This window comes from Taeniopygia guttata, chromosome 29 (genome assembly GCF_048771995.1).
Source record: "Taeniopygia guttata chromosome 29, bTaeGut7.mat, whole genome shotgun sequence".
NCBI lineage: Eukaryota > Metazoa > Chordata > Aves > Passeriformes > Estrildidae > Taeniopygia > Taeniopygia guttata.
In genome coordinates, this window is record NC_133054.1 from 2,725,109 (window position 1) to 2,745,640 (window position 20,532).

At 59.7% G+C, this 20,532-nt stretch overlaps 2 protein-coding genes across 2 annotated transcripts; both read right to left on the reverse strand.

The window, feature by feature from the left end:
* Positions 1-1,968: 1,968 nt before the first annotated feature.
* On the reverse strand, positions 1,969-11,925 carry EIF4B (eukaryotic translation initiation factor 4B). The gene is made up of 15 exons (XM_030259225.4): positions 11,817-11,925; positions 8,656-8,793; positions 7,847-8,055; positions 6,742-6,858; positions 6,494-6,548; positions 6,181-6,324; positions 5,667-5,777; positions 5,342-5,509; positions 4,728-4,962; positions 4,172-4,290; positions 3,882-4,092; positions 3,212-3,279; positions 2,820-2,907; positions 2,668-2,722; positions 1,969-2,157 (listed from the first exon to the last, which is right to left on the reverse strand). Exons 1-15 carry the CDS (start codon positions 11,827-11,829, stop codon positions 2,080-2,082), a joined length of 1,809 nt encoding a protein of 602 aa, XP_030115085.3. The 5' UTR covers positions 11,830-11,925; the 3' UTR covers positions 1,969-2,079.
* A 1,546-nt stretch (positions 11,926-13,471) lies between these two features.
* On the reverse strand, positions 13,472-20,143 carry KRT18 (keratin 18). The gene is made up of 7 exons (XM_030259242.4): positions 19,609-20,143; positions 18,679-18,761; positions 16,463-16,619; positions 16,230-16,394; positions 15,508-15,633; positions 14,562-14,785; positions 13,472-13,672 (listed from the first exon to the last, which is right to left on the reverse strand). Exons 1-7 carry the CDS (start codon positions 20,074-20,076, stop codon positions 13,567-13,569), a joined length of 1,329 nt encoding a protein of 442 aa, XP_030115102.3. The 5' UTR covers positions 20,077-20,143; the 3' UTR covers positions 13,472-13,566.
* Positions 20,144-20,532: the final 389 nt, after the last annotated feature.

Below are 20,532 nucleotides of genomic sequence, written 5' to 3' on the forward strand. Positions count from 1 at the left end.
ACCCGCCCCGCGGCCCCCCGGGACCCCCAAACTCGGGGAAAAAGGGGGTTTGGACCCACCCCATGGGGTCCCCCAAAATCAAGAAGGGGGAGGCTGAGACCCCCCCACGAGACCTCAAGATTCATTGGGAAAGGGGATCCTCAGCCCATGCCACCTCCAAACTCGGGGCGGGGGATGTGGGTTCGGAGGGGCTCGAGGGACCCCACACAATCCCGGGATGGGGTCCCCAGGGAGTGCAGGGACCCCAAACCCCTCCCCTGCGAGACTCCCGGGGGGAAGCTTGTTCCAAGGGGAGGAATTGGGGTAGAGGGGGTTTTGGGGGGCGTTGGGGTGGGGGTTATTGAGGTTTTGGGCTGCAGGGGAGGAATCAGGGTGCAAGGAGGGTTTTGGGGAGCAGGGCTGGTTTGGGGTGTGGGTTATTGTGCAGGGGGGGTAGGGGCGCAGGGAGAGAATTTGGGTTCGGGAGGGGAATTGGGGATGAGGTTTTTGGGGTGCAGGGAGAGGATTTGGGTTCAGGAGGGGAATTGGGGAAGAGGTTTTTGGGGTGCGGGGAGAGGATTTGGGTTTGAGGGACTTGAGGGGCGTAGAGGGGATTGAGGGGCCTGATCAGGTCCCCTCTCGGTTGGGGTTGTCGGGGTCCCCTTCTCCCGGCCCTTGGGGTCCTCCCCCCTCACCCGGCCAGGACAGACCCCCCCTTTGTGGGGCCGGAGCCGCCGCGGGGGGGGGGCGCATTCCAGCGGTGGGGGAGGCGCGTTCCAGCATTCCAGCGGTTGGGAAGAGCCGGGAAAGAGGAAGGGCGGGGGGCAGGGGCGGGATCCCGGGGCTCGGTGCTGTGCCCACACCCCCAATTAATTACCCCCAATTAATTACCGCTAACCAGCGGAGGGTGGAGGAAGAGGAAGAATGGAAGGATGCAGAGATCAGGATGAAGGTGAAGGAAAAATCAAAAAGGAGGAGGAAGAGGATGAAGAAATAGGGATGAGGAGGAAGGAGAAGGAATGAGGAAGGAGAGGGAAGAAGGAGAAGGAAAAAGAAGGAGAGGAAGAAAATGAGGTGGAAAGAGGAAGGAGAAGGGGAAGCAGGAGATGCAGTGATAGAGGAGGAGGAAGTGAAGAAGTGGAAGAGGAAGGGGGGAAGAGCAAGAGGATGGAAGGAAGGAGGAAGATGAAGGAGGAGGAAAGGCAGTAAGAAAGAAGGAATGAAGGATGAGGAAGGAGAAAAGATGGAATGAAGAAAGGGGATGCAAGAAGGAAAAAGGAAGCCCAGAGAGAGGAAGGCCAATGTCCGGACAGGAAATTCCCCCTGGAGGGCTTTGGGAACTGCCCTGTTCCCCTTCCAGGTGCGGAGGAGAAGGGCAGAAGTATTTGGGGCCTTTCTGGATCTTTTTCAGCTCATTTTATTGGAGAAAACAAAACAGCCCCCAACCTGGGGGAGAACCCCAAAACACCCCCCTGGGGACCCCAAAACTCCCCCAGGACCTCCCAAAACCTCTGGGAAGGTTCTTTTTACACATTTTTACAGCCCACCCCAAATCCCAAAATCTCGGACTATCTTGAGGTTCTGGGGTGGAAATTCAGGTTTTCCTGTGTAAAGGGTGGGATTTGCATCCCAAAAATTCGGTGGGGGAATTGGAGAGGCACCTGTGAGCCAGGGGGATGATGAAGGTGCCCAGGGGGAAATCAACATTCCAGAGGTGAGGAAAACGGGGGGCAGAGGGGGATCCCAAACCCCGGAGGATTTGGGGGGGGTTGGATGCCTCCCTATCCCTGTTTTGGAGGGGCTCCAGTGAGGATGAAGGCCAGCTCTTCCTCACCCCTTATTCCATGGAAAACAAGGAGGGAGGAGCTGCTTTTCTTTCAAGAAAACTCTTGGAATTACCCCTCCGGCCCCCCATGCTGATTTTGGGGTGATTCCCGTGCGTTCCGTGTGGGGTTGTTTTCGGGATTTAAGAAGCTGTAGCTGAGGGAATTGATGAGTTTTAGGCTTTATTTCTGTCTCGCCTGGATCAAGGTTGGGATTTTTGGGAATCTCCAGAGGTTCCTGCAGCAGCTGAGGAGGAGGAGGAGGGGGAGGAAGCTTCTACTCAGCTCCTTCTTCATCATCACCTTCATCCTCCCCATCCATAGAGAGCGCGGCGTATTTGCTGGCATGGCTGAACTGCAGGGAAAACCAGGAAAAATTCCCAAAAATGGGAATTGAGGGGGATAAATATCCTCAGGGGCTCACACATCCCAAAACCAGGGGGTCACAGCCCCCCAGAAAGGGTCAGAGAAATCCAAAATTGCTGGGGTGGTTGAGCTGGGAGGGCCAGGGGGGTGTCACTTTTGAAAAAAAAAAAAAAATTCCCAAAGCTCCCAAAAAAACATGATTTGAAGGGGATGAAGACCCCCAGGGGGTCATGCACCCCAAAAAGAGTGGTTAACAGCCCTCCCCCAGGGAGTTTCAGACTGCTCAAGGCTGAACTGTGAAGGTGGGCAGAGGGAGAGGGGCAGTGAAGCAGAAAATTCCCAAAATACCCCAAAAAATGAGATTTGAGGGGTTGAAGTCCCCTGGGGGCTGTTAGCTGGAGGCACAGGGCATCAGTTATGGTGAAAATTCCCCAAAACCCCCCAAACCCGGGATTTGAGGGGGGTCCCTCCCCTCTTCTGGGTGCCCCAGGATCCTTACGGAGGGGGGGGTCTCCTCCAGTTTCTTTGGCTCGTGCTCCTTCCGGGGGTCCCTCCTGAGGAGCAGAGGTCAGAGGTCAATGCCCCGAAATTCCCGGTGCCCGGGGGGGTTTCCCAGCTCCGGAGGGGGCTCTGGGGGGATGGGGGTCTCACCTCTCAGGGTCCCCCATTCCCGTGGGGCCGCGGCTGCAGCTCCGGCCCTTGGAGCTGCTCTCCCGACCCCCCTCCGGCTTCAGCTCCTCTGCAGGGAAAGGGTGGGGGGGGTTACAGCCCCCAAAACCCCCTGAGCCCCCCAAGCCCTCCTGAGCCTCCCAGCAAGGCCTCAACATCCCTGGAACCCCCTTTAAACCTCCCCACAAAACCCCTCAACCCTCCCAGATCCCCTAATACCAACCTCCCCCTGAGCCCCCCATAAAGCCCTGAGCTCCTCCAAAATCCCCCAACCCCCCCCTAAACACCTTCTGAGCCCCACAAGTGCTCCCAAGACTTCCCCAAATCCCCAAAACCCACCCCAAGCTTTCCCAGTCCCCTCCTCCCATTCTCACCTCTCCTCTGGGGGGTCCTGGGGGGGCCCCCATCATCTCCAGGAGGGAAGGGGCCAGGGGAGCCCCCACTGGGGAGAGAGAAAAGGGGGGGAAAGGGCATCAGGAGGGTCCCTGGAATGGCCCCATTCCTAGGAATGGGGGAATGGAGCATGGGAATGTTGGGATGGGGCCTAGGAATGTCCCTGGGCCCTGGGAATGTCAGGATGGGGCACAGGAACATCCCTGAGCCACAGGAAATTTGGGATCAGGCACAAGAATGCTGGGATGGAGCCCAGGGACACACCTGAGAATGGTGGAAGGGGGCACAGGAAGGTCGGGATGAGCAGAAGAGCCTCCATGGGCTGGAGTGTTGGGATGTGCCAGAGAACACTGGGATGGGGCATGGTATTATCGGGATGCGTGGGCCACAAGAATGTTGGGATGTGCCAGAGACTCCATGGAATGGACCACAGAACACTGGGATGGTGCACAGGAACATCTCTGTGACACAGGGATGCTGGGATGGGCCTTAGAAAGGTTGAGATGGGTGGCAGAAATGTTGGGATGCACTAGAGGATCGCCCCTGGGAAGTCAGGGTCCCCTTCTCCCAGCCCTTGGGGTTCTCCACTAGGGAAAGCCAGGGACCCATGGAAGGCTTTGGGCTGGAAAAGGCCCTCCCTGGTACACTCACCTGGTCGGGGAGGCTTGCTCCAAGTCAGAGCTCTGGGAATTGCCAGGGGGGTTCTGGCTGCTCCGCTTCATCCAGGCATTTTCCTTGGGAGGGGGCGCCGGCATCACTTTTGGCTTTTCCTCCCGAGATTTGGGGGGCGGTGAGGGTGGCTCCTCCTCTTTTCCTAGGGGCTCATTTTCCAGGGATTTCTCGCTCTCCCTCCTCCGTGTGGCTAGGGAGACACAAATCCGTGTAGCAGCTGCCCCCCACCCCGGGCCAGGACCCTGCGGCCGCCCCAGATCCCGACTCACTCCGGCCGGTGGGGCCGGAGCCCGCGGACGTTCCCGGGGGTCCCGTGGGGCCGCTCTGGGAGGATTCGCTGCCTGTCCGGGATCGCTCCTGGTTCTCCTCACTTCGCCAGCTGGGATGCCTGGAATAGGATGGAAATAAGATCAGGGGACTGGGAAAGGGCTGCCCCATCCCACCTGTCCCATAGGACGAACACCATCCCACCCAAACCACTCCCAAGGGATCATTCCCACCCATCTCACTTTTCCATGGGGTCCATTCCCTGTCCCTCCCATCTCTCTGTGGGGATCAGCCCTGAATTTCCTGAGGAATCATTTCCATCCTCTCCCACCCCTCCGTGGGGATCATTCCCTACCCATCCCCACCCTTGCCACTGGATCATTCCTAGCCAATACCCCCTTTCCCAAGAGACCCTCACCTTTTGGGTGGGATCATTCTTCGCCCATCCCAACACTACCAAGTGATCATTCCTTACCCATCCCACATTTCCCAAGAGACCATTCCCAGCCCTTCCCACCTTTCCAAACCACTCCCTCTTTCCCAAGGCACCATTCCCACCTTTCTCGGGGCCGTCTGTCGATCCTCTTGTCGTCCTCCAGCTGCCGTTGGAGTTTTTCCTGCTCCTTCTGGAGCCGCTCCTCCACTTCCCGCTCCCGAGCCGCTGTATCCACAGGCTTGGCCTCCCCGAAGATGGAAGCGGCCCGGCTGGACTGGGCAGCCGGAGCTCCTGAAGTTTCCTCTTCCTTGGGAGCACTCCGGGGCTTCAGGTTGAGCTTCGGTCTCTGGGTGGGACCTGGGAACGAGCCGGGAGATCCTGGTGGGCACCGATCCCACCTGGAACAGTGCTGGGACTGACAGGATAATCCCTGTCCCATCCCACCATTCTCAAGGGATCATCCCCTTCCCCAGCCCACCCTTCCTGAGGGATCATTCCCACTCTCTTTTACTTTTCCATGGCAACATTTCCAACCTAACCCACCTTTCCTGAGAGACCATTCTCTCTCCTTCCCACCTTTTCATGTGGATCATTCCTGTACCACGCTGAGTTTATTCCCAGTTTGTAGGGATAAATCTTTCTCAAGACACCCTTCCAACCCCATCCCACCTTTTCCAAGGGATCATTCCCATTCTATCCAACCTTTCCCAAAGGAACAGCTCCGATCCCACCCCACCTCTGTCCTCACGGCGGAAATCATCCCGGCCGTAATCATCCCGGGAATTCCACCGATCCATCCGGTCATCCCGCCGGTCATAACGATCCTCATAGCCACGGTAGTCATCATCCCGGCGGTACCCGCTTCCAAAGGCTCTCCGGCCGCTGCCTATTCGGGAATCGTAGCCTGGGGAAGGAGATGGATCATCCGAGAGTCACTGGGGATCATGCAGCTCAGATTCCCAGTGACAAGTCTGGGAATTTGGGGGATTCCCAGTTACTTGCTGGCCATGGTGGGGGTCTCCCACTCTCTCTTCCCCTGAAAACCCTTTGGGAATTCCCACCTCGGTCATAATCCCTGCTGCGGTCGTCATAGCGATCCCGGCTCCCAAAACCACGATCCATGTCCCGCCGTGGCCCATCCCGATACCGGTCATCATAGCGATCACGATATCCTGGAAGCAGGATGGGCTTTTACTGGGATAGGCACAGATTCCACGAGGAAGGAGGAAAACCCTAGTACTGCTCCACATGGGAAAGGAGGAGGCCCCATTTTTCCCTACAAACTGGGAAAGAGCTCAGGTGGGAATGAAGAATTTGGGAATGAATGAGCTTGGAGTAGGAATGAGAGCTGAGAACAAATGAGCTCCAAATGGGGGAATGAGTTCTAGAAATACATTAGCTCCAGGTGGAACTGAGTTCTGGGAATGAATGAGGACCAGATGGGAATGACCGAGCGCAGGTGGCTCCTCATCTCAGGCAGAGCAGGGGCAGGTGCCCTCGATCTTGGGACAAGGCTAGTTCCCAGGACATGGGAAGGAGGAAGTGCCTGCAATGCTGGGCCCATTCTTCACTTACTGTCCCCGAATCCATCGTCGCTCCGGCGCGGGGGGAAGTCATCGAAGGTGTCGGGAGCAGCTGGACGCGCGCGCCAGTCGCTCTCGAACCGCTCTGAGTCCCGGAAGCGATCCCGGTCTCTGCCGAAGCAGCGATCATCCCGGTCTGCCGGGAGCCAGGGACACAGACAGGCACAAGGACAGGGAAAGGGAGAGGGAAAGGAAATAAAGATTAAAAGGAAAGGAAAGAAACAGGGCAGGGTCAGGGCTGGGCCCTTGGCCACTCTCCCTGAATCCCTACCCTGCCTGATCCGTGTCCTCAGCTGGACACTCACCTTTATCCTGAGCTTGATCCGCCACATCCACACGTATCCTTCTGTTTCCTAAAGACTGGGAACAACAGTGGGAAGTGAGTGCTGGGCTGGGAACTCCCTCCCTATATCCCACCTGACCCTTCCCTCTTCCAGCTGGAAGACATTTGCCCTTTTCCCACCACTCCAAGCCCGTGTCCAAATCCTTCTCCAGGCCCTTGGAGCCGCTTTAGGCCCTGGGATGTGCTCTTGGAAGCTGGGATTGGACTCACCTCTTCATTGAGGCTCAGGGCCTGGAACAGGGAATCGATATCCTCGAATTCCGCGTACCCGAAACCTTTCAATCTCTCGGGATTGGTGGGTTCCCGTGGGAGCCGCACGGCGCTGATCTGTGAACACAGGGAGGGCAGGGAAGCTCCCCTCAGGATCTTGGCTTCCAAAGGGGAATGTGGAAGGGTGGCAGAATCTGGGATGGAGCAACTCATGGATATCGAGGGATTGAGGGGGTTCCCCATGCATGAGGAGGAAGAGGGGTGTCCCACCCCAAACACCACAGAGCTTTCCAACATCTTTGAATTGAGGGACTGGGAAGAGAATTCCAGCTTTGGGAGCTGCACTGGGAGCAAGAGGAAGGGCCAGGTATGCTCTGCAAGCTCAAAGCTCATCCCAGTGGACAACCAGCCTTGGATGTGTCCAGCGTAAGTCCCACGTGGGCACAGGGCAGCTCACAACCTCCTTTCCCTGGATTCTGGCTCCATAAGTGTGGGAGCTCCTTGCTCATTCCTGATCTAAGCCCTGGGAAATGTCAGGAGCCACATTCCTAAATGACATCTTAGGGGGGTCACGGGGTCTCCAAAGCATCCCTTAGATTTTCCTGGGATAGATTTTCTGATGGGAAACCTCTTGTAAAGCTAGGCTCTTGCTTGACCAAAAGAGAATCCACAACACATCCATGGAATTATATTTAAAGAATGACAAATGCCAAGAAAGAGGGAAAGGGAATGAGGAAGGTCAAGGTCAAGTGCAGAGCTGGAGGGGGAAAAGCAGAATTGGTTCAAATTTGTCATTTTCAACACCTCTATGTGATCCATGAGCTTTCTGATGCTGTTTTCTTTCCACCTGGGAGCGAGCCAGCTGCCCTGCCCCACCCCACCCCCCAGTCTAACCTCCACCCAATTCCACAGGGAAACCCCCACTGGAGGCTTCTCAATCCCCCTGGAGGAGCAGGAATGGCTGATCCATGGCTGGGAAATCAAGGGATTCTCTCAGGATCAACCTACAGACACCCACATCCCAGGAAAACACCCCGTGGCAATGGAGAGAGAGCTGCATCCCAGCCGGGTTCCTGCAGTATTCCCGCTCTGGAAAGTCACTCACATTGAGCCCTCGGAAGAAATCCTTGATGGACTCTTCTGTGACGTCGTAGGGCAGGTTTCCCAGGAATGCCGTGTATGGAGGGGATTTGGGGAGGCGGCTTCTGTCGATGTTGGGCTCGCGGGCAGCGCGTGGGGCCGTGGGAAGGATGGAGCGGTCGATCGGAGGCGCCCGGTAAACGTCGTCGTCGTTGCTGTGCCACATGGTGGAGACTGCGGGGAAAAGCGGGATGTGGGCACAGCTGCGCCGGGATGGAGCCAGCAAATCCGTGGAAAAGGTGCCCTGAAGCCATCCAGAGCAGCCAAGCCATGGGATGGCTTTCCAGGATTCATTCTGGCTTGGATTCCAGCCTGGCTCAGTGGGAAGCTCTGGTGAATCTGGTCCCCAAAATCCTCAACATCCCATTGCTGCTCCCCCACTTTGCTGGACACTGAGCCTCATCCCTAAGAAAAACTAGCATGGCTTACCCACCTTCATTATTCCCCAAAAAAGGAATAGCCAGTGGATTTTTCCAGTTATGAGTGCCACGGGCAGCTAGGAATGCCAATCCTGGAGCCTTCCAATCTGGAAGGTGGGAATTATGTTCCAGGAGCTAGGAATGACAGTCTGGAAGCTGGGAATGCCAATCTCAGAGTTCAGAATGGTGCCCAGGGAATACTACTCCTAGGACTAGGAATGCCAACCCCAGAGCTGGAAATGCCACTCTGGGAACTAGGAATGCTATCCTGGCTCCAGAATTGCTGCTCTGGGGGCTGGGAATGTAAATCCCAGAGCTGGGAATGCCGTCCTGGCTCCAGGAATGCCACACTCACCTTCCAGGTCGTCGGTCTCGTCGGCCCAGCTGACAGGTTTGGGGATGTAGGTGGGTCCCCCCCCGCCCCCCCCATCCTCTGCCAGGAAATCCGTGAGCGTCAGTGTCTTCCCCTTCTTTGGCTTCTTCTTCGCCGCCGCTGCGGGAGCAACCGGAGACACGGATCAGAGCGGGAATGGCAGTGGGGATGGGCAGGAATGAGGGCAGGAAGGGTCAGAAAAAGAGTGGAATGGGAGGGAAGCAGAGTGGGAATAGGTGGAATGAGGGCAGGGACAGGAACAGGGCAGGGGTAGAGGCGACTGGGGACACTGGAGTGGGACACAGGACACTGGAATGGGACATGGGGCACGGGGATGGGACACTGCGATGGGACATGAGGAGCTGACACGGAACGGGAGGCACCAGGATACAGGACACGAGACACTGGGATGGGACAGGAGACACCAGGATGGCACATGAGGCCTTGGGATGGAGCACAGGGTGACAGGATGGGACACAAGGTGGGACATGGGACACTGGGATGGAATGGGAGGAGCTGGGATGGGACAGGAGCCACTGGGAAGGGACACAAGAAAGGACAGGAGGAGCCAGGAGGAAACAGTAGAGGACATGGAGTACCAGGATGGGACAGGAGGCCCTGGGATGGGACAAAAGGTGACAGATGGGGACATGGGACAATGGGGATGGGATGGGATGGGATGGGATGGGATGGGATGGGATGGGATGGGATGGGATGGGATGGGATGGGATGGGATGGGATGGGATGGGATGGGATGAGCTGGAATGCGACAGGAGCCACTGGGATGGGACATGAGGTGCCAAGAGGGGACATGAGATGGGACACAAGGCACCAGGATGAGACAGGAAGTTCTGGGATGGAACACAGAGCACCAGGATAAGACAGCAGCCACTGGAATGGGACAGGAGGAGTCAAGAAGAGACAGGAGATGTCAGGATGGGACACAAGGAGCTGAGAGGGGTGAGGAGCCACCGAGATGTGACAGAGGTCACTGGGATGGGACATGAGGCACCAGGATGGGGCACAAAGTGACAGGATGGGACACGAGATGGGATATGAGTCACTGAGAGGGGACAGAAGGCACTGGGAAGGGACACAGGATGGCACACACGGCATTTGGATGGAATATGGCACTGAGAGAGGACATGAGGTGCTGGGATGGGCCATGAGGGCAACAGGGTGGGACACAGGGTAGGACAGGAACCACCGACATGGGACAGAAGGAACCAGGAACAGATGTGGGGCACCAGGACGGGACACGAGGAACTGGGATGGGACAGGAGGCAGCCAAGAAGGGACAGGATGGGACACAAGATGGGACATGGGGCCCTGGGATGGGATATGAGGAGCTGGACATGAGGACCTGGGATAGGGACAGGAGACAAAGGGGATGGGGCTCCAGACTGGGACATGGGACACCAGAATTGGACAGGAGCCACTGGGAGGGGCCAGGAACCACCAAGCCAGCCCCCAGCCCCCTTTATTCCCCCTGGAAAAACTGTCCCCATCCCATCCCCTGCAGGGACACACCCAGGGCTATTTCCTGAAAGGTGGGTTTGGATTCACAGTTCTCCTGCTCTTCCCTCCTTGCGGGAGGAACTGCTGCCCTCATGCGGCTCTGCCGCTGGATCTGGGACCTTTCCTGGCAAAAACCGCTGCATTTTCCAGGAAAAATCCCTCCGGGTGGAGCCAAGGAGTCTTGGAACCCCAGAGAAATGGTGGATTTCCCTCCTTTCCCAGTCAGGTTTTTGGGAGGTCAATTGTGGTCCCAGGGGAAGGAAAACTGATGGGTTTCAAGGACATGAAAGAGAAAGGCTTGGAAAAACATTCCCCTCTTTTTTTTTTAAGGAGAGATCATGAATTTTTGGATGGCCAGAGCTTCCTGTCAGATATGTCTGGTGAGGGATAATAATTAATTAATCAACTGAAGAGCTTTAATGAGGATAAAAAGGATGGAGGTGGGACTGCTCACAGAATGGCCTGGAAATGTGTTATTCCATGGAAATCCAGCACGGAGAGAACCACTACCAGTGTTTTCCCGTACAACGGGAAATGGGAGGCCGTGGTGGTGTGTGAGACCCCTGGGATGGCTCCATCTTCTCCCTTCCCTCCCCACTGTGGATTTCAGGGAAATGCAGGGCCGTGCCTGGACTCCTATGGGAATCCCAGCCTGGCATCCAGGAGCCCCAAGACCCTCAGAGCTGCCCCAGGGTGACCAACCTGGGCTCCCCCGGGAAACCAGCCAGGGACACTGCTGGAAGTGTGGAAAGCACCTTAGGCCCGGGGAACGCTGAGACAGGGAAGGATCCAGGTGGCACACACCGAATCTTGGGGTGGGGGGCACCTTCCAGACCCTCTGTGCTCACCCCGGTAGCGGGACCCCCTCTCCCGCTCCAAGAAGAGCCGGGGATCCCGGGGGATGCCGGGCTGGAACTGGAGGAAGCCTGGCGTGCCCCCCACACCGGGACCGACCCCTGGAGGGGCGGGAGGGGTCACATCCTGCCCCGCCTCCCCGTTACTAACCCCAAGGAGCCTCAAGGGCACTGCGGGCCCGGGAAGGGGGTCCCGGTGAAGCCCCTGCGGGCAAATGGAGGGGGCTGAGCCCACCTCTCGCTCCGAACTCCCGGGAACTCCCGGGAACTCCCGGTACCGGGGCCCCTCCGAGCCGCGTCCGCGGCCACGTGGGCGCGCTGCCCCCCCCCCCTCCTCCCGCGCGCACGCGTCGGGCCGCGCCCGGCGCGCGCACGTCAATCAATCACCGGCCGGGCGCGCGCACGTCAATCACGGGCCGGGCGCGCGCACGTCAATCACCGGCCGGGCGCGCGCGCCCCCGCCAATGGGAGACGGGGGGGCGCACATTAATCACAGGCCGCGCGCGCGCCCCCGCCAATGGGAAGCGGCGGGGGGGGGGAGCGGGAAGGGCGCGCGCCCGCCCTGAGGGGATGCGGCGGAGAAGGAAAGGGGGGGGGGGGACGGTTTTCCCGCCGCTTCCCCCGGTTTTTCCCCCCACCGTCTCTCCCCCAGCACCATCTCCGGCAGCGGCGGGGCTCGTAGCAGCCCCGGGGCCGCCACTGGTGCCGCCATCAGTGCCCGCGGAGCTCCGCGCGGGCCGGCAGGGCCCGGGCCCGCGGCGCAGCGCTCACCTGGGGCCGCCATGTTGGGACGAGGCAGAGAAGGCAAAGGACCCGGATGGTGGCGTCACGTGACCACGAGCGTCGCGCCCTGTCAGGGGGCGGGGCAAATACCGGGGGCGTGGCCTGAGGGGGGCGGGGCCGGGACCCGGATGGGCCGGAGGGGGCGGGGCCGGAGGGGGGGGACGGGAGGCCCCGGGAACCGGGACCCCCATCACTGACACCCCGGGAACCGGGACCCCCATCACTGACACCCCCGGCAACCGGGATCCCCATCACTGACACCCCCCCGGCAACCGGGACCCCCATCACAGACAGCCCCGGCAACCGGGACCCCCATCACAGACACCCCCGGGAACCGGGACCCCCATCACAGACACCCCCGGGAACCGGGACCCCCATCACAGACACCCCCCGGGAACCGGGACCCCCATCACTGACACCCCGGGAACCGGGACCCCCATCACTGACACCCCCGGCAACCGGGATCCCCATCACTGACACCCCCCCGGCAACCGGGACCCCCATCACAGACAGCCCCGGCAACCGGGACCCCCATCACAGACACCCCCGGGAACCGGGACCCCCATCACAGACACCCCCGGGAACCGGGACCCCCATCACGGACACCCCCGGCAACCGAGACCCCCCCCATCACTGACACCCCCCGGCAACCGAGACCCCCATCACTGACACCCCCGGCAACCGGGACCCCCATCACTGACACCCCCGGCAACCGGGACCCCCATCAAAGACACCCCCGGCAACCGGGACCCCCGTCACGGACACCCCGGGAACCGGGACCCCCGGCACTGACACCCCCCGGCAACCGGGACCCCCATCAAAGACACCCCCGGCAACCGGGACCCCCGTCACGGACACCCCGGGAACCGGGACCCCCATCACTGACACCCCGGCAACCGGGACCCCCATCACTGACACCCCGGGAACCGGGATCCCCGGCACTGACACTCCCAGGCTTCTGCCCCGGTATCCCCGGGCACCGACGCCCCAGGAACTGCTGACACCGGGACTCCCGGGCACGAGGATGCCCGCCACCCCCGGGTACTGCACCGGGACCCCCCGGTACCGCAGTGGGACCCCCCGGGTACCGCAGTGGGACCCCCGAGTACCGCAGTGGGACCCCCGGTACCGCACCGGGACCCCCCGGTACCGCAGTGGGACCCCCCGGTACCGCAGTGGGACCCCCGGGTACCGCACCGGGACCCCCGAGTACCGCACCGGGACCCCCCGGTACCGCAGTGGGACCCCCGGGTACCGCACCGGGACCCCCGAGTACCGCACCGGGACCCCCCGGTACCGCAGTGGGACCCCCGCGTCCCGCTGGGAGCGGTTCAGGACAGGGCGGTGCCCGGAGCTCGGGGCTGATCCCGGGGCCGGCGGGGACAGGGACGTTTTAGGGTCCTCCGGGCAGGTTCTGGGAGGTCGATGCCCCCAGAGACCCTGATATGACCTGGGGCAAGAGGGGTGTCCTGGGGAGACATGGGTGACCGGGGGTCGTTGTCGGGATGCTGACAAGGAGGGGGTACAGGAATCCATCCCTTCCCTGCCAGCTCTCCACACCCCACGCCTCAGTTTCCTCCCAGTCAACCCTGTGTCCCCCCCACCACGTTCCCCCCCAGAAGGACACACCAACACATCCCATCTCCCGTTCATGGGAATCACCACTTTATTTGGATCAGGAGGGGCTCAGGGACCATCCCCCCCGGGTTTTGGGGGCTGGGGATCCCCTGTGACCCCCTCAGTACGTGCGGACCTTCACCTCCCTGGTCTCCGTGACCAAGTGCTGGGTGGTCCCCATCCCGGCCGTGGTGGCCGTGGTCTCCTTGTCCAGGGCATCCCTCAGGCTGTGGGGAGGGCGGGTTAGGGGTGGGGGCACTGGCGGCCGCCTCCCCATTCCAGTAGTGTCCCCCCATCAGTGTCACCCAACAGGTGATGGAGATGGCATGTCCAGTGGGATGGGCTGGGGTGTCCCAGCACCCCAGAGACTGTCCCCTCTGGGTGTCACCACAGTTCCCTGGCTGTTCCCAAAATCTTGTAACTGGTGGGACCCAGACTCTTGGACAGCTGGGGTTCATCCCCTCTGATGTCACCATTGTCCCCATCCCCAGGCCATCCCGAAGGACAGAGCTGGGATATGTGATCTCCTGGGATCATCCCCCTGGATGTCACCACTGTCCCCTGGCTGTCCCCAGAATCTTGTAACTGGTGGGACCGGGACACCTCATCACAGGGTGTCCTGGGTGTCTCCTCCCCATGCCAGGGACAGCACCTGGACACTTCATTCCTGGAATTATCCCTTCCCATCCTCTTCCCGGCCTGTATCCGCCCCCCTCACCTCAACTTCCACCCCACCTGAACCCCCCTGTACCTGGATTTCCCCCTCACCTGAACTCTCCCCCTCTGAATTCCCCCCCAGCCTGAGCCCTTATACCTGAACTTATACCACCCCCCCAAACTTCCTCACCTTCCCCAAAACCTGAACTTTCCCCTTTTCACTTGAGCCCCTGTACCTGAATGCCTGCCCCACATTCTCCCCCTATACCTGAATTCCCCCGATTTGAACTCCCACCCCCTGTACCTGGCTTTCTTCCCCTTCTCACCTGAACCACCCATATCTGAACTACACCCCCAAATTCCCCTCTCACCTGAACTTCTAACACCCCTTACCTGAATTCCTTCCCCCACACCTGAACCCCCCATACCTGATCCCCTCGCCAGTCCCCCCCCGCTAACCTGAAGCCGTCGCTGCCCTCCAGCAGCTGCCGATATGTCGCGATCTCGGCCTCGAGGCGGTCCTTGAGACCGAGCAGCTCCCGGTGCTGCTCGTTCTGCCGCTGGAGCTGCGCCCGCACGTCCCGCAGCTCCGCCTCGGCCGCGCTCACCTGGAGCTGCACCTGCGCCAGGTGAGCCCCGGCCCGGGCCTCGGCCTCGGCCAGCGCCGCCTCCAGACCCGCGTTCTGGGGGGATCCGGGCGATTAGGGGGCTTTGGGGGAGTCAGCACCCCGAAAATTGGGGTTGAAGGGGTTCGTCCCAAACTTCAGCCTCAGCCAGCACTGCCTCCAGACCCAAGTTCTGGAGGGACTGGGGAATTTAGAGGATTTTGGGTGGGTTCACCATGATCTGAGCCTCAGCCTTGACCATGGCAGCCTCGAAATCCATGTTCTGGGGTGTTCATGGGGGAATTAGGGGGTTTTGGGGGAGCCAGTACCCCTAAAATGGGGGGTTGTGAGGATCTGCACCACGAAAATGGTGGGGGGGAGTCACCTCAGGCTCAGCCAGGGCTGCCTCCAGACCCGCATTCTGGGGGAATGGAGGGGTTTTGTGGGGGTTCACCCCAAAACCGGGGGGTTCACCCTGAGCTTTGGTCAATGCAGACCCCAAACTGTGTTCTGGGGGGGTCAGGGGAGGATTAGGGAGTCTTGTGGGGGTTCACCCTGGCCTGAGCCTCAGCCTCAGGCAGCATCACCTCCTGAGTTCTGGGGAATTCGGAGGGTTTAGGGGGTGGGGATCAGGACCTCAAAATGTCCTTTGTGGGGCTGGAGTCATGGGTTGCAGGTTGGAAGGGTTTTGGGGCTCTGCAACCATGGATTAAGGGGAGCTAGTTTTTTTTGGGGGGGGAGCTGGGGTGTGAGGCTGTGGATTGAAGGATTGGGGGGGGGGGTTGAGTTTTTTGGGGTACCTGGTTGCGCAGGGCCTCAAGGTCGATCTCAAGGGTTTGCAGTGAGCGACGCAGGGCCCCGACAGTGCCTCGCGCCACGTCCAGGTCCTTTGTGCTCTGCGTCACCTCCAGGGTGGTCTCTGTGATCTGGGAGGGAAAGGAGGGGTCTGGGGGGCAGCAGCCTCGGTCCCACCCATCACAGACACCCCAAATCCTGGAGGGGATGTTGGGGAGTGAGACCATCCCAAGAAGAGCCAGACTCAGGCATTGTGGGGGTGCCCTAGGAGGGGCTCCAAACTTGGACCCCCTTGGACAGAGGTCATCCCAAAAGTGTCCCCAAGGTTGGACCAGGAACCTCCTGGAGCAGTTCACACCAGGACATCCCCTGCAAATGTCCCAAGACTCCACCCCACACCCCCCTGTGTCTGCCACTCCTCTCCCCCCTGGCTTTGTGGGGCTTCTTTGAGGACCTCCCATGCCAGCCTGGGGACAGTCCCCAAAAGGGGTTTCCCCTTTTTTGGAACCCCCTGTGACACCCCCCATTGGGGACACCCCTCTGGAGCGTCACTGGGGCCCCTTGGGTGTGGATTGGTGGGGGTTTGGGATCCCCAGTTCCCATCCCCCCTTCTTCTCCAGGTCCTCCAGGGGTTTTAGGGCCAGGCCATTGTCCTGGATCCACAGCTACCCCAGGATCATTTTGGGGCTGGTTTTGGGTAGGATTTGAGGTTTTTAGGGTTCCCTACCTGCTGACCCCACTGCTTCTCCAGGTCCTCCAGATTTTTCTGGGCCAGGGTGTCATACTGAGCCCGCAGCTCCCCCAGGACCTTCCCTAAATCCTGAGACCGTGGTGCGTCCACCTCCACTGTCAGCGCCGACTGCGAGACCTGTGCCCGCAGGTCCTGCACTTCCTGGAGGCAGAGTGGGTCAGTCTGGGGTCCCACGGCCCACCTGAGCCCCCCAGATCCTCCAGACCCACCTGCTCATGGTCCTTGCGCAGCAGGATCAGCTCCTCACGCAGGGCCTCGATGTCCCCCTCAAGCTGCAGCCGCGTCATGTTGGTGTCGTCCAAGACCTTGCGCAGCCCGGCGATGTCACTGTCCACCGAGAGCCGGATGGCCAGCTCCGCCTCAAACCTGGACACGCCGCAGGATGGGACACAGAGCTGAGCCAGCCTCGTGCCAGTTCATAACTTTGTTCTTGTCCTTGGCCCTATTTCCATCCCTGATGTATCCTTGTCCTCCACTCTCATCGTCAGCCCCATTTCCATCCCCAGCCCTACACAGCTTTTCCCTCGTCCTCATTCAATACCCATCATCCTCAGCCCTGTTTCCATCTCCAACATATCCTTCTCCCCATCCCTGTCCCATCATTCTCATCTTCATCCCCATTTGCATCCCCATCACGTTCCTTTCCCCATCCCTGTCCCATCCCCATCCCATTCCCATCATTCTTATCCTCAGTCTCATATCCATCCTCATCCTCATCCTTGTCCTCATCTCCATTTTCAATTCCATCCCATCTCCTTTTCCCACCCTCACCTCATTTCCATCTCCAGCCCCACCTGACCTTATCCCATTGCTGTCTCCATCCATGTTCTTATCCCTGTCTCATCTCCTCTGCCACCTCCACTCTTTGTACCTTTCCCCATCCTCATTCTCATCCCTCTCCTTGTCTTCATCCCCATTTTCATCCCCTGTTCCCATCCCCATTCCTGTCTCATCCTATTCCTCATCCTCATCTCTAATCCTGTCCCATCCCTGTCTCCATCCATGCTCCCATTCCTGTCCCATCCCATCTCTCACCTATAGCTGTCCCTATCCCTGTCCTTTTCCCTGTCCCCATCCAGTTTCCCACCCCCATTCCCACTCCTGTTTCCATCTTTGACCTTGTCCTCATCCTGATCTCCTTCCTCACCCATCCCTGTCCCTGTTGATATCCGGTCTCCATTCCCACTCCTATTTCCACCCTTGTCCTTGAGCACACCCCTGTCCTATCTCCAGCCCCATCCTCATCTCTGTCTCCACCCAACCCCATCCCTGCAGCCACCTCCTTCTCACTCATCCCCCTTCACTCTGCATCCCATCCTCATCCTCACCCCTACTGCCACCTGTTCTCCCCCTAGTCCCCATCTCCATTCCCATCTCCATCCAATTCCATGCTATTCCCATTCCCACTCCTGTTTCCATGCTGGTCTTCATTCCATCTCCCTCACCATCCTTATCCCCATTCCCATCCCCCCTGTTTCCATCCTGTGGGAATCCAGAGCTTCCCTCTGGCTGCCCTGGGACCCTGGCAGGGGATCAGGAACCCCCCTGGACAGAGCCCCCAGAGACACTGGCTGTGATCTCTGTCCATGGAGAGGAGTTTTCAATCTTACAGGATGAATTACCAGCTCTGAGGGTTTGATATGAGTAATAATTAGTGTGGCACGGGTGTAAAAGTAAAATTTTAGGTTTCTAGATGAGGGGTCCAAAGGGGACAAGATGGAGGAAATTGGGTGTGTCTTGTCCTTTTTCTCCTTCTTCATGCCCTCCATGTTTCACTGTGGTGTTGGCATTTTTCTGTTGGTTCAGGCTGGGGACACACTGTCCAACGTAGGTGACAGATATTGGCACGTTATTGTAAATCCAGCACAGGTAGTTTGTGGTATTTAATGTTTGTACCATCCCACTGAGGGCAGAGCCCCACACGCTGCCCTGCAGGACAGAGCTGCGGCAGGGCAGCAGAACATGTTAGAGATAAACAGAATAAACAACCTTGAAACCAGCACAGACCAATTATGGCTTCTGCTTTGGCAGTGGGGCTGACAGACAGAGACTTTCTGCAATCTGGGAATCATCAATACCTCAGATTCTGACACCATCCTTGTCCTTGTCCTCATCCTCATCCCCATCTTGTCTCCATCCCCATCCTCATCCCTATTCACACCCCATCCTCACCCTCATTCCCACTCCATCTTCATCCCCATTCCTACCCAATCCCACCACTATTCCCATCTCCATTTCCACCTTGTTTCCAAATCCATTTCCACCGCTATCCCTATTCCCAGCCCTATTCCCACCCCATCTCCACCCTCTTTTCCATCATATTCCCACCTCCATTTCCATCTCCATTCCCACTCCATCCTCATTCCCACCCCCATCGTTCCCAGTATTCCCATCATTCCCAGTATTCCCAGTATCCCGCCCTCACTTGACTCGGAAGTCGTCGGCCGCCAGCCGAGCGTTGTCGATCTGCAGCACCGTCCGTGCATTCTCCACCATGCTCTCCAGGATCTGGGACGGGGACACGAGGACACACGTGCATACAGGGGACACATGGACAGGGGGACACACAGGGATGCGTGCAGGAACAGGGACATGTAAGGACAGATGGACACACGGGGACACGGACACGAGTGGACACAGGGATATGGGGACTCATGGGGGAGGCACGGATATGGGGAAACATATGGACATGGGGATACACGGATCGGGGACATGTGGAGGGACACATGACATGAGGGGACATGGGCGGACACACACAGACACGGAGACACACGGACAGGTGAACGTGGACACGGAGACACACGGACAGGACCAGGTGAACACATGGGTATGGGGGGACAGGTGAGTGGGACACATGGATAGGCAGACATGGGGACGCACACAGGGACACGTGTCACCGTCACCGTGGCAGGACGATTTTCCCGGCCCCCCTTCCCTGCAGGGCCTCGCCCCGGAAAAGCTGCGATTACCCAGGGTGGGGGCGGGGCGGGGGGGCCCTTGGGTGTCGGGGTGGGGGAGGGGTGCCGGTCACCTTGAGGAGGCTCCGGGAGGGGCTTTGGGGATACTGGGGGGGGGGTAATTTACCCAAAAATAGGGGTAATGGAGGAGAGGCTCCTTCGACGCTGCCCCACCGCTGTGGCCTTGGTGACGTGCCTTCACCCCACGCAAAAACGGCTCCGCGGGGAGCAAAGCCCCCCCACGCCCCCCACCCACGGGGACTTACAGACCTCCCCCATGGCTCCCTATACCCTCCCAGGCACTTACAGACCTCCCACAGACACAAAGTTCAGCTCTTTCCCTCTCCCTCCTCCGTTAATGTTTAACCCCGACCCCCCCCCAGCCCCCGCGCCCCCACCTTGTCCCGCAGCTCCTCTATCAGCTCCCACTGGGGGCTCCAGTCGTGGGCGCTGGGCCCCTTTCGGGCCATAAACTCCCGGATTTGGGTCTCCAGCCGGCGGTTCTCCTGCTCCAGTCGCCGCACCTGCTCCAGGTACGTGGCCAGGCGGTCGTTGAGGTCCTGCATCGCCTCCTTCTCGTTGGCCACGGCCCCGGAGCCCCCCAGGAGGACGCTGCCCCCCAGGCCGGCCCCATAACCGGCCCCATAGCCGGCCCCATAGCCGGCCCCATAAGCGGCGCTGCTCAGGGTGCGGGTGACGGAGATGCGGGACCCCGCGCCCCCCGCTCCCGCGTACACGCTGGCGGCGCTGCCCAGCGGGGCCGAGCGGCGGCCGGGGCCGGTCCCGGCGGTCCCGAGGGTCCCGAGGGTCCCGATCCCGCCGGAGCGGGCGGAGCTGGAATAGACGGTGCGGCGGGAGAAGCTCATGGGGACGGTGACACGACGGCGGGAGCCCGAGAGCGGCACGGACGGACGCACGGATGGAATTCCGGGCGGGAATTGCGGCCGGGATTTATAGCCGGGAGCGGCCCCACGGCACCTCCCCACGGCCTCGCTCCCGGGAGGGGAAGGTGCGGCTGGAGCCGGCCCAGGGCTTTGTTCCCCTGAGGATCGGCCCCAAAACTTGGAGAGTGGGGTGGGAGGGAAAACAATCACCCCCAAAACTCGTGGGATGTGAGATAAAAGTTTGGGAGTCTGACCCAGAATTGGGGAATGCAGGGCAGGGGAAAGGGAATCAACCCCAAAACTTGTGGGGTGGGGGGTGAGTGGAAAGGGGTATGATCCAGAGCTGTGGGGTATGGGGTGGAGAGAATCAGCCCCAGAACTTGTAGGGTGAGGGTTGGAGAGATGGATGTCTCATCCAGAACTTGTGGCATGTGTTCA

Bases quoted from the DNA above. Each gene is read 5' to 3' on its own strand.
- EIF4B (XM_030259225.4), bottom strand. The intron at 6,859-7,846 runs GTGAGTGACTTT...CTGTGTTCACAG, and splicing joins ATTTCTTCCGAGGGCTCAAT to ATCAGCGCCGTGCGGCTCCC. The intron at 6,325-6,493 runs GTGAGTGTCCAG...GGCTCCCGGCAG, and splicing joins GGATCAAGCTCAGGATAAAG to ACCGGGATGATCGCTGCTTC.
- KRT18 (XM_030259242.4), bottom strand. From the start codon at position 20,076: ATGAGCTTCTCCCGCCGCACCGTCTATTCCAGCTCCGCCCGCTCCGGC. The intron at 16,395-16,462 runs GTGGGTCTGGAG...CTCTGCCTCCAG, and splicing joins TGCGCAAGGACCATGAGCAG to GAAGTGCAGGACCTGCGGGC. The intron at 15,634-16,229 runs GTAGGGAACCCT...TTTCCCTCCCAG, and splicing joins AGAAGCAGTGGGGTCAGCAG to ATCACAGAGACCACCCTGGA.